Raw genomic sequence first — 12,844 nt, 5'->3', positions numbered from 1 at the left:
GTCCTACCTGGACCTGCCCCTTATTCCTCATTGGTTCCCAGCAGCTGGGTAATGGCCCTGCTGTCTATAAATGTGCCGCATGACATTGTCATTGACAGTCAATACTACTGATACCAAAGTATATCAGTAGTTTTGAATATCATAGACTATCATATCATACAGTACTTTCGTTTTGTGGAAGAATCCAACATTACAATGTTTGTAGAAAGAAGCGGAGGAAAACCTTATTGAATATGTTTATATGATGAAGACCTATACCGGTCTTCATCAGGGCTGATTACAATGTCTGTGTCTGACAATAACATAAAGCTGTAGTGATATTCTTTGTTTATAATTAAAGGTACGATAGTTAAAATGTTAAACCTCAATATTTTAAGTGTTCTGTAACAGTGGAGTCATTCCACTGAACGGGGGCATACGATCTGGACAATTTGGGGGGGAAATTAGACCGAAATGAATTACTTTATACAGCATAATATAATAATGGAGTTTAAATTAATAACAGGGTTATTCATTTAAACTCTGTACGGGGTTGTGATTATCTTTACTCAAGATGGCCATTACAATTTACAATTTAGGCATCTTGCATTAAGCTACTCTACTACTTACATGCATGAGATTAGGAAATCAGTTTTCAGTAAATCAGACATTTTTGTAATAACAAACATAATTTTCGCAAATAATTGTTTTCTATCTTTACTTTGTGTAACATAGTTGAGCTTGAGCTGTCATGCTTTCCGACCACATGTGAGTATAAATGACTATACCATACCAGTAAGACGCCCTGCGTGCACGCATCCAACTGGGTGACGGCAGACAGGACCGGCTGGGCAAGCACTGGCGCCCTAAAGGGCGAGGTCACAAGGCACTTTGGCATGGGGGGTTCAGATCAACATATGGAGCTGTCTTGAGTTTACAGGGTTTGATGGGGTCAGATCTCCGTGTATGTGTGACGGGGGTCAAGTGTACTCTTTCTTTTTTTGTGTTGCATAATGGACATAATATTGTTTTCTCTTGTGTCATTTATATTGATAGTGTCAGACTGTTAACCATGCACACAATGACGAGTTTGACTTTGAATGTATGTACGATGGCAATGGTCTCTTGACTTTAAGCCAAGAAAATACCAGCCGGGTAAATAGAGAAGAACTTGAACATTACAAGGTGGGCAAGAATAAAGATGATGATGCTATACACCACTAAAAGACAACAGGCAAATTGACTATTTAGAAGGGATGACAGTGGAAATGAATGAGAGTGCCAGCTTCTAAAAGTCTAAAGTATGTTTCATTTCAACATTACCATGCAGGTGCCTCTCACTTCAGACAGATTTTTAGATTTGTTCTGAAAATGTGCGAATCCGCCGGTCATCAAATTATAGGCTTAGGAATGTGACAAAAACAAAAAAAATCTCCATACTGTTTTGGATTTTGGGGTAAACTAAACTAGCTGACCAGTCTTTGTATTGAGTTTGTGCTTGAAATGTACTGTAATTCTGCAAACTGTTAATAAATATTTCAACCAATCAATCATCTTTAATTCCATGTGCTCCTGGCCCTTTTCCACAATCCACAGAGTTTTGTGGTGATTTTCATGCCGTTGACAATTTTGGTAGGGTTCACAAATCTCAAATGCTCCATCCCTCCGATGCCCCTGAAGGATGTGGACAAGTAGGAAGCGACATCGTGGAAGGATGGCCGCCATGAGGTATTATTGCTTCGGCTCTTGTCGCCTTGCTGCTGGTGCTGCCCGTGGCCCACTCCAAAAAAGTCCTCAAATGAGTCAGTGGTGAAAAAATATGTCCACTGTCCTCCACCTTCGAAGAAATCCCAGAAAACGTCCTCTGGATTACGGAACGTGAAGACGCCCCCGAAGTGCTGTCCTCCTCCTCTGCCCGTGAGGCCCTCTTTACCGTGACGGTCATAAACGCCCCTCTTGTTTTCGTCCGACAGCACCTCGTACGCTTCCGACAGCTCTTTGAACTGCCTCTCTGCGTCCTCCTTGTGGTCTGGGTTCTTGTCTGGATGCCACTTCAAGGCTAGCTTTCTGTAGGCTTTTTTGATGTCGTCTTGTAATGCGTTCTTCCGGACACCCAAAACATGGTAATAGTCCGCCATATAGCTCTATCCTTTTTTGTGTGTGTTGGTGGATTTCTTACTTTTCAAAGGATAAAAAATGTCAACGCTGATCTCTGCTATTTGTACACCTCTATTAGAATACTTTTTTTAAATTCCCTTTACATGTATTCAAGGAGAAATGTTGCCGATGGTCTCTACTAAGTGCAGGTCTAGACTCTTTTGACAGACTGTTTTGGCTCACGCTGTTTTTGAACGCAGTCTGTTTCACTGGAAACGCTGAAAATATATATGAAAGCATATGTCCCCCCCACTTATGTTTAGCATTTGCAGTTGTGTAAATAAGTCCTACTGTAAATCAAATAAATCAAAGCCTATCTAGGCTACTTACTGCTATGGATGGAAATGACAAACACGACATCTTCCTTTTAGGAGGTGGAATATTGTACATTGTATGATGTCTAAAGATTGTGGGAAAATTGTCTCTCTTGGGAAGGAAATGGAGTGCCGACGTTCATATTTATATATATATAGCCCCAAACTCACCAAAGTTGGTGCATCACAGCTGCGTACTGATTGGATTGTTTTGATGATGTCACATTTGCTATGGTAGCAGACATCAAACTGACCGACTAACTGACTAGGATCCCTGCCACACTGAGGTGAGGGGACATGTTTTCACCGTTTGTGTCTGTACAGTGTACACTGCACGTTCGAATTTCACAAACCGTTGATCAGTGTGCTGTGCCAAATTGTAGTCGAGGAACCACAGGCCCAGAAGCTCAAGAAGAAGGGTTTGCACAACTTGCACCTGTGATGTCATGCAGAACTTTATGTGTTTTTGAGGGGTGGTAGTCCCTCCTATACAGCTTATGTCCCCTCACGTCTCATATTTGCCATTGACAATGAAAGGAGAAATTAGGTCACATGTGCCTCAAATATGACGTAACTTTGTGGCAACACACATTAAATGCCATTGACAATGAAGGGAAAATGTACGTCATGTAGACGAGCAAATCGGCTAAGCGATCACATAAATGCAGTTGTTCATGAGACGTATGATGATGTATAATGATAAGAGCGACCCTCACTTCACACGGGTGTGATTTTTGTACATTGATGTGTGATGTGAACCAAGTCATCTTCACTTCAAGCCTGCAGGAGTCCACCGCCAGATGAAAACAGAAAGTATTGATACCCTGGAGGAGTTGTGGAGAACTGACAACTACAAACTCTTCTTGAGAGCTTGAGGTGGAACTACTATCTGCTTGGTGCTGATTGGCCAAAGAGTGGAACAATCGAATCATCAGCCACCAATCACAACCTAACAAACTGCTGCATGTGCTCCACCCCTCTCTGACTCCTACCCCAGGTCTCTATGCAACATTCTAGAAATAAACTGCTAACTGTGAGATTGCTTTGTAAGCTTCATATTTAATATATGAATCCAATATGGAGTATCTGACTATCTAATAATATTGAATAAGTGGATATTAATGAAGTGTTACTGCATACAGCAGAGCCTTAAGAGGATTGCTCCATATTCTTTCAGTAACATATAGAACCAGCTCTGGTGAAGAAACAACAAGAAAAACAGTTTTCCAAAACTATTGTTTTCAAAACACAAACAGACTTCATAATAAAATAGTACACAAGTACAAGCAAGTATACGACCGCACACCCTGTACCTTTATATTTTTATTGTATTAAGTTGCAATGTAAGTTCAATTAGTTTAGACTTTAGAAGACAGTGGTGGGGTTTCTGTACAGGGCTGGTCAAGGCCTAACAACAAATTATTATATTGCCAAATCCTCAAAGTTTCATAGCAAATTGTGCTCTATTGTTCTCATTTAATCGCTTATCTATATTTACAGTGAAATCCCATTGTGTAATGTGTAGGCCATGTGTCCATAGTGTAATGCATTATTAATTAATGATCAGGATAAGTCATTATCCGTATAATAATTATATCCTATATCCATCATTACAATGTTATTAACAACAGAGATACAATAACAGCAACAACTGTATTGTCTAAACCTGGGAAACCTGGACAACTTTAAGTCTTTAAGGTCACATTCATACCAGAGAGCTTTGCTGCGATTAAAACGAATCCTGCTGCGCATTGTCAGAAAGTGCGCTTCGTTTGGCAGGTGTGAAGGCTCATTCGAATCCTAATGCGCAGCAAATAACCGCATTTTACTCTGCCCAAAAACGTGGGTTTCGCTTCGCTTGAAATCGCACTTGACTACGATTCGGTGCAGGTGTGAATGCAATCTGCAGTAAATAAAGGAAATTAAGCAAACAAACATAATGTGGCGGGTGAGGAGCTGAACACAGTTGGAGACGGAGAAGGCATATTTTACGCAGCACAAAGATGTCCCGTTACTGTGGATAGACGTGGTCGAATAGGGAGACTGAAGCCCTGATCGAAATGAGGACGTGTACATTAATCAATTGCTTAAGAAAACACATAAAAACACTGCAGTGTATTATAGCCTACATAATATTCTGTCTGTCTGTCTGTCTGTCTGTGCGTGCCGTAAACATGGAGTGCTGTCACTGTGTGGGACTGGGGAGTTATATCAGTGCGCTCATGCAGCGCTGTGCTGCATGCCCAAAAGAACAGTGTGTGGCGGCTGCGTGCGTAGAGAGAGAGAGAGAGGGGGGGGGGGGGTCCCAGACGGCACGACACATGCACGTTATGAGTGTAATTTTATCACCATAGATTTCACTGTGTAGGCTATAGTTTATGAATGGAACACATTGATAAAGGTCCCCCCTGCTGCGTTTCCAATTGCTGCGAATGACAGTGTGAAGGCAAACCGCAGCCAATTCAATATGCAAGAATCCCAATTTCCCCGTCCATACGGATCTGAGTCTACCGAAGTATTAGGTGAGAATCTGATCTAAGTCATTGTTCAGGTTGTGTTGCTCTGAGATAATGAGGAGCACTCAGGTGTGTGGAATTAGTTTCAATAGGGTTGTGATGACTGCAATGATGATGGCGGATGATTCATTCACTGTAGTCAATGTATTCAAATGCAGAGATTAAACGTGTTAATGGTCACTGGTTGTCTGGCATTGGACAGATCACCTGTTAATGATCACATTATGGATGAACTGAGACCATTTTACACCTTTGACTCAATTGAGTTTCAACAGAACTACAGAAATAGGTATATCACACCAAACTTATTATTATCCTTTGTGAAATTTTAAAGGTGCTGTAACTTGTAAGGGATATGATTTGTTAAAATAGCTCTAGTAATCATTGATATATTTGTTCAGTAACAGAGGTCTTCCCATGTCTCCATACCTACTTCACTAACATCATTAACATTAACATCAGGTTTATATTTATACAAAAAACATGTGCTTTTTCTTCTTCTTCTCTCTCAGTTGGAAATTTGGAATGCAGACATCTGAAATGGTAAACAGAGAACTGGCCATTTGAAACATGATCTACATGAAAGTGAGAATAGGCCTACTTTCAAAATGTCCCCAAAATGATATACTTTCTTAAATAGAAATTAACTTTGCTATGGGTTATGACAAATTGTCTCACTATTTTGGTGACTATTACACTTACGCTCACAATTCCTAGAATTATTTTGTTGAAAAAAAACACACCTGTGTGAAGTGAGGGGCGCTCTTATCATCATACTGTACATCATCTCATTCTGGCCAATCACAATTTGCCACACATTTCTTCCCATTAACTTAATATAAAAAGATGGCCACCGTGTGAACATGGTGAATTGCTTAAAGATGTGTGGAATATACCATGTATCGATAAGTGAATGGAGAGGATTTTTGTACAACCTAGCAACATCAACTAATGCAGTGGTTCTCAAACTATTTAATGTCAAGCCCCCAAGATTGACATTTATTAGCCCGCATTTGAAAACATATGCCATGGGGACCCCCATGCACTGTTGATTTCGTCGACTAAAACCAAGACGAAAGATGTTCGTCGACTACCTTTTTTCACTGACGAAAACTAAATGGCAACTAAATGAAAACTTAGCTATGATGACTAAAACTAAGACTAATGTATTGACAGTTTCGTCAACAGCTAAAAACTAGACTAAAATGCTAGGAAGGGGACTAGTGGACAAGAGATCCAGTATGAGTAATTTTATACTTGGTTGCATGCTGAAAAAAGCAGATCTACAAGCTCACGTGTCGCAGCGCGACGTGTTGTGAGCTTGTAGCTCCCTCAGTTATATGGCCAAATATCACAATGCGACAATATCATTATGCTTACAATATTAATACTTCTGTTTTAAGTTATTAATAGTGGTAAAATGTAAACTATATTTTTGGGGTAGTTAATCATTCAGTCTATCCACTATTGAGAGTATGTTCTCTCTTTAATTACAGCAGCAGTATTTATTTTAGAAGCTTAAGTCCTTGTATCAGTAAGTCTTGAATAGATTAGTAAAGATACTGAGATATACAAAAGGGGGCAGTAATGCAACTATTAAGAATGCAACTGCCATAATACCGCATGAAGAAGAAGGATCAGTAAATCTTTGTTATACAGAATGGGTCTAGAGACAAAAAGTCAGGCTATCTATTCAGCCAGGCTTGCTGATCCAGGCTCGCCAAATCCGCCAATTCTGAGCCTCGCTTGGCTTTAGTGGAACGGAATAAACCAGGCTGTAAAGACCAGGATTTAAAAAGCCTGGTTTTGGCGCCAGAATGGTACCTCCCAGTCCCGGCAGAGTAGTTCAGGAGAAACGGATTGTGTGGCCCTGGTTTTTCCCTGATATTGGGACTATAATGGGACTGATCGAGGGTAGCTACTGGGACGTAAGTCAGGACTTGATCACCCCGGCTAGGTCACCTGAGTGACGGGTATGATGTTGGGAGACCCGAAACCCTGATGACCTTGGGATACGTCCAAGGACCCAGGTGCATCCATGTATGTGTGTATATATATATATATATATATATAGCTAGCTTATTTCATTTTCATGATCCAATTATTTGATGCAACTGTCTCTATGTTCTCTTGGATACTCGATTACCCAAATTCTGGAGGATCAAACGTACACAACGATTCATTCATAAATCATCAAATATTAAATTAAATCAAAGATGGAGGTACTGCAATACTACTGCATGGCACCTGTAACACGATGATGCTTTCAAAGTAAATACAAAAATAAATCATTCTCCTTTTATTCAAATAAAGTCTCGACAGGAAGTGAAGGTCACCACAATCAACATGGTGTGTTTAAGACCACATGACAGTCGAAAGGAAAAACAACAAGCACAGCAATGGATCCAGAATAATTGCATTTTCAATCAAACTGCATAACTAAAGTCATTTAGATATGAGATAGGAGCTTGGAAACATTTCTCAGATATATATTCCCATAAGTATGGGACTGTGAGCATGAGAGTCCAAGTGGATTGTGCAAAAACTCCTTATTGGCCATTTCCCCTACCATAAGCCCTCAATGAATTCCATTGAATGGAATGGGAATTGAATGGGGCTATGGGGTGTTGTGCTAATTCGCTTATTTCCATCGAAATAAGTAGTAAAGTGTGCTGCTTGGGATATTATTTACATTATGAAGAGAGGATATATACAAAAGAATTATAATTTTGAGCGATGGAAATAAGCGAATTAGCACAACACCCCATAGCCCCATTCAATTCAATGCAATTCATTGAGGGCTTATGGTAGGGGAAATAGCCAATAAGGAGTTTTTGCACAAAAAAACACCTGGACCTCTTTGGTGGGGACGTAACCACTACAAAGAAAAGTAAGAAAGTCTTCTAGCATGGAATTATTCTTCAACAGTGCGCTGTGCAAAGCCCTTGACAGCATTCTCATCCACACAAGGCTGTAATGGGACAAATAAGCAAGTGGTAGAGACAAGATTCCACTCCTGGATTCAGGCTTACTGCAGCCTATCGAGTCCAGCTCCTGAGTCAGGTCAACATGTCAACAGCGGGCTGCCAATGCCCCTAAACAGCTTCTTAATCTGCTGTGGGCTGCGCTGGTGAACCACAAGCATGTGCTTATGCACACAGATGTTCTCGCGATCTTGCTTCCGGAGATCAAAGGTCTGGAAGCCTGTGTGTGCCACAGGTGAAATTCCTAGTGCCTTAAAACACATTGCCATGAAGACATCGTCAATGGGAAAGAAAGGGAAGAGAAATGAGACATGATATAGGGGTTGTAGCAGGGCACCTGAAAACAGGTACCCACCTCCCCCTGAATAAGAAGGGTATATGCCGTCATAGAAGCTAAGAGGAACATAATATTTAGATTTAGGGTCCCGTTGGGGGGCTGCCGCGCTAATGACTTGTCCGATATAGGCCTGAGAAGCCTTCAAAGGCTCCAAAGATTTTAGATAGACGAGTATTTCTTTCGTGTTGGCAAACACATCGTCATCGCCATCGAACACAAATGAGACGCGAGGACATTTCTCCTGTGACCATTTGAATAACATGTGTTGTTTCAGGGACAGGTTGAACATGGTGTCATGGAAATCCCACTGAAGCACGTCTCCAAAGAGATCTGCCTCAAACGCCAGCAGTTGTCTGAGATCGGGATCGTCGAGCGACCAGCTACCCAGGAGAAACACTGTGCGCACTCTCAGTCCACCCTCAAAGACCCCCTCTTTCCCCCAGGTCTCCCGCACAGCCTGTCTCTGAGCAAAGTTCCAAGGAATCGACTTGATGGCGAAGAGGAGGAAAGTCTGGCCATCGTCGCCCGACCCGCTGCACTTGTTGGGCTGATCGATCAGGATCGGGGGAGATTTGCAGTTGATTCCCCGCACAAAGTCCTGGGCTGTATCTGTGTAGGAAGTGAAGTCGTGCACGTTGGTCAGCAACTGCTCATGACTCAATTCCCTGCAATTGGGCCAACTTCTCATTGTATTTCTCTGCCCGTCCAGCCACTTAAGAGTTGTGTGGAGGAGGCGGTTCCAGTAAGCTCCGTTCATTGGAATCTCTTTCGCGAAGCTGTTAGAGACGGACAAATTCAGGATACCTTTCTCCAGACCTGGAGGAATGCGTTTATTCTTCTCCGTGGATGGCTGTGCTAGGACACCTTTCTCCAGACTTGGAGGAATAGGTTTATTCTTCTCCGTGGATGGCTGTGCTAGGACACCTTCCTCCCGTATATTCTTCTCCGTATCGTTGTCATTGATGGCTGGAGCGTTGCGAATGCTATGACTGAAGTCCACCTGCTGGTAGAGGGTTGAATGGATTTGGAACAAGACCAGAAACAAACCAGCCAGGAGCATGATGAGAATGAAGACTCTCCTGCTTCTGCTTCTCCTATATCCCATATTACTAAAGGCTGTGATGAAGTGTACTGAACACAATAGGGTGTGATGGTTTAGAGAGAGGCCATGCGGTTCCTGGAGAGAAGTTCCAATAAACTGTTGGCGTCTTCAGTTGGCACAAGTCTCCAGAAAACCAGTGGCCTTTTGGGAGCACCTGCCATTGGGAAAAAAAAGAGAAAAAAAAAAGACATTTAAATACATGCAACAACAATGTCAAAGTTGCAATTTGTCAAAACTGTTCTCTGAACTACATCATGCATATTAATACATGCAGCAGGTGTCATACAATCCTCACAGAGTCACATTTTTGCATTGTCTCCATCTAGGCATGTCCCAGCACAGTACAATATAAACAATTATCATTCTGCAATAATTTCATGTACGTACAGAAATGAGAGCTGAGTGGAACCGTATAGACCGATTCAGAAACGGGTCTCATGGTCGCAGGCAACGTATTTCCTGTAGGCGGAAACGACATATCTGCGGTTTCCTCATACTTTAATGCTTAGTATCAGGTATAAAGTACAGCAGCCTTGTGTTCCTAAAACAGAAAGATTGGATATTGGGTAAAACTGACGTTTATGCATCTTTCAGGACCTTTCACTGCTTTGTCTCAACCATTAGTAGGCCTATATGGCTCTGGTCTCAGCCATCGCAGTAGATATTTTGACATTCCGTTTTTTTTTCTTTTTTGAATGTTGCCACTACTGTTGGAGCAGCCATAAACTACACAGGTTCATCCCGATGTTCTGGGCATCGTTGTAATGTTAGTAAAAAGAGTTTCTGAATTGGTCTATGGTATGGAAGCATAAAGCTGCCAGAATTCAAATGAAATGGCAAATACAAAAAGTCAATTGAAATAAAGAGTAGGCTAATGCTTTTTCATTTTCAGGTCATTCAACGCATTTCTTGAGACAAAAATAAATCTAAAATGCAATAGCATTTACATTTAATCTACAGATGTGCTCATTATATGACACAATTAAAATTATAAATAAAAGATAATTAGATTTTCAATTTTCTAAAAATGCCCCGCTAATTATTGGACAATATTAAAATGAAAATGCAATTTAGATTTTTTTTTATTAAATAAGAGATATGCTTTATAACCTTCAGATAATGAACGCATTTAAATGTATATTCAGTGATTTCACTCAAAAAACCTTAGGTTTCGTTTTTGGCTGTGGGACCCAGCCTTTCGTTTTTGACCCCCAGGGGTTAACTGGGGACAGGGAGGAACTCACTATAGTAGGGAGGATTATCACAACAAAACAAAAAAATAAGTGATATTTGAATTAAGTGAAATCAATGAATATACCTTTAAGTGAATATATAATGCAATAACATTTACATTTAATCTCCAGGTGTGCTCATTCTATGACAGAATGAAAAGCAAAAACAATTTACATTGCATTTTCATTTTCTAATTGGTGTGTGTACAATTTGAAAATGAAAATGCAATGTAAATTGTTTTTGCTTTTTCATTCTGTCATACACACCTGGAGATGAAATGTAAATGCTATTGCATTATATATTCACTGAAATGCGTTCATTATCTGAAGGTTAAAAAGCATTTCTCTTATTTCATTTGCATTTTAATATTGTCCACTAATTAGCAGGGCATTTTTAGAAAATTTTAAATCAAATTTAATTTTAATTGAGTCATAGAATCTGTAGATTAAATTAAAATGCTATTGCATAATTAGATTAGATCAAGTAATGCGTTAATGACCTGAACATGAAAAAGCATTTTGGTAGCTTTAATTGCTTCCATAGTATCAGGATTGGCTTCCAAAGCAATAGTTGGATATTTTTTCCTGCACTGTTCTGGGTCCAGCACAGAATTTAGATTTCCCAGGTGTGGACCATGGGTAGCCTATAGGGCAAACGTCTGGCTACACAAGAATATAATAGTTCCAATCCAATCAGGCATTATACTAGTCAACCACCTCTGCCTTACCAACCAGGAACTAAACCTTTGTCGTAGCGAGACAATAACCTCCAACCATGCTTATTGTATCAGCATATTTCAATCGCATTAGGATGTGATTAGGATACAGGGTATTTTATCAACATATTTCAATCGCATTAGGATGTGATTAGGATGAGTCACAGGGTGACAAAACCCACGACTGTAGGCTACTTTAGCCTAAAATCCTCATCACAAGTTAACACCACAACAACAGCAGAAGTTCTCCCGAGGGTCCATTTCTCCTGATACCCATCCACTGGTAACCAACTAACCGTGTAGCCAGGGTCTCGCCTCGGGCCCTCGTCTACTCCACAGTGGTTCGTACTGGTTCTCAAATATGTTTTATGTAAAATTGATACACATGCAGAATATATGAAATGATACTGTGTATAGAGAGAGGACAATCCGAACCGAACCGGGCTGACCCGTAGGGTCCCTGTGCGGTGATGTGTTTTCGTATGGAAATGTTGGAACGCAGACATAAATACCTTTCGTAACGTGGTTTCTGCGCTGTTTGAGGGCTTTTGTTCGTTTGAGGGCTTCTGAATGTGTGAACTCTAGTTTCCAACGCACACCGCTGCAAATTCTCCTGTGCTGCGGAAGCCGTTAAGTATTTTTAATCTATGTTTGACCGATTTGGAAGCTTTGATTCCTCACTTCCTTCCTGTTTATTTACCGTTTATTGTACCGCCTCCCGCTGTGCGGTTGGCTTGTGCTTGGCTACGTTCCTGCCTCTGATCTGCTCTGTCATAGCTATAGCCACTAGCTAGCCAGATAGGCGGTACAATGAGGTGTCAATAAACAAGGTAGGAAGAGAAGAATCAAAGCGACCAAATCGGTCAAACAAAGATTAAAAATACTTAACGGCACAGGAGAATTCGCAGTGGTAATTATAGGTACTTACTGTATAGTTCACACATTCAGAATAACTCACACGAACAGATAAGCCCTCAAACGGCGCAGAAACAACGTATCCACGGTATTTATGTTTATTTTTTATGTTAATTATTTTCGCTCCTATGCCACCAAAATGTGGAACGCCCTACCAACAGTCATTAAGACATGTGAATCCCTTGACTCCTTCAAAACCGCTCTCAAAGGGCACCTACGGATGGCTGCAATTCGAAACTGGCCTCTGTAAAATCTGAATTCCACCCCCCCCACCCCATTTCCCCTCACTGTATATGTATCTTTTCCCTTTTTGCTTCCTGATGAATTCCTGTTCTGTTCTTTAGCTACATAGAAGTGTCTATTTGTATGTCTCTAAATGTTTTGATGAATTGAACAATGTGGACCCTGTTGTAAACAAGTGTAATGCTTAATTGGGTCGTCCACTCACAGTTAACAGTCTTTGTATTGAGTTTGTGCTTAAAATGTACTGTAAATTCTACAAACTGTTAATAAATATTTCAATCAATCAATCAATTTATGTCCGCGTACCGCGTACCAGGTGGCAGGGTAGAGGTGGAATAGGACCCCATGG

General features: G+C 40.8%; 2 protein-coding genes across 2 annotated transcripts; both read right to left on the bottom strand.

Moving 5' to 3' along the window:
* Positions 1-1,535: 1,535 nt before the first annotated feature.
* On the bottom strand, positions 1,536-2,117 carry LOC310864437 (dnaJ homolog subfamily B member 6-like; the record flags this gene model as incomplete). The annotated part of the gene is made up of 1 exon (XM_083773126.1): positions 1,536-2,117. One exon carries the CDS (start codon positions 2,115-2,117, stop codon positions 1,536-1,538), a length of 582 nt encoding a protein of 193 aa, XP_083629252.1.
* Positions 2,118-8,030: 5,913 nt separating this feature from the next.
* b3gnt2l (UDP-GlcNAc:betaGal beta-1,3-N-acetylglucosaminyltransferase 2, like) lies at positions 8,031-9,347 on the bottom strand (the record flags this gene model as incomplete). Its single annotated transcript, XM_083773125.1, has 1 exon — positions 8,031-9,347. The coding sequence occupies one exon, from the start codon at positions 9,345-9,347 to the stop codon at positions 8,031-8,033; it is 1,317 nt and encodes a 438-aa protein (XP_083629251.1).
* Positions 9,348-12,844: the final 3,497 nt, after the last annotated feature.

Source organism: Protomyctophum parallelum (genome assembly GCF_964188405.1).
Source record: "Protomyctophum parallelum genome assembly, chromosome: 9".
Classification (NCBI taxonomy): Eukaryota; Metazoa; Chordata; class Actinopteri; order Myctophiformes; family Myctophidae; genus Protomyctophum; species Protomyctophum parallelum.
Note: the sequence above shows the minus strand (reverse complement) of the source record. Positions and strands in the feature narration are given on the sequence as shown.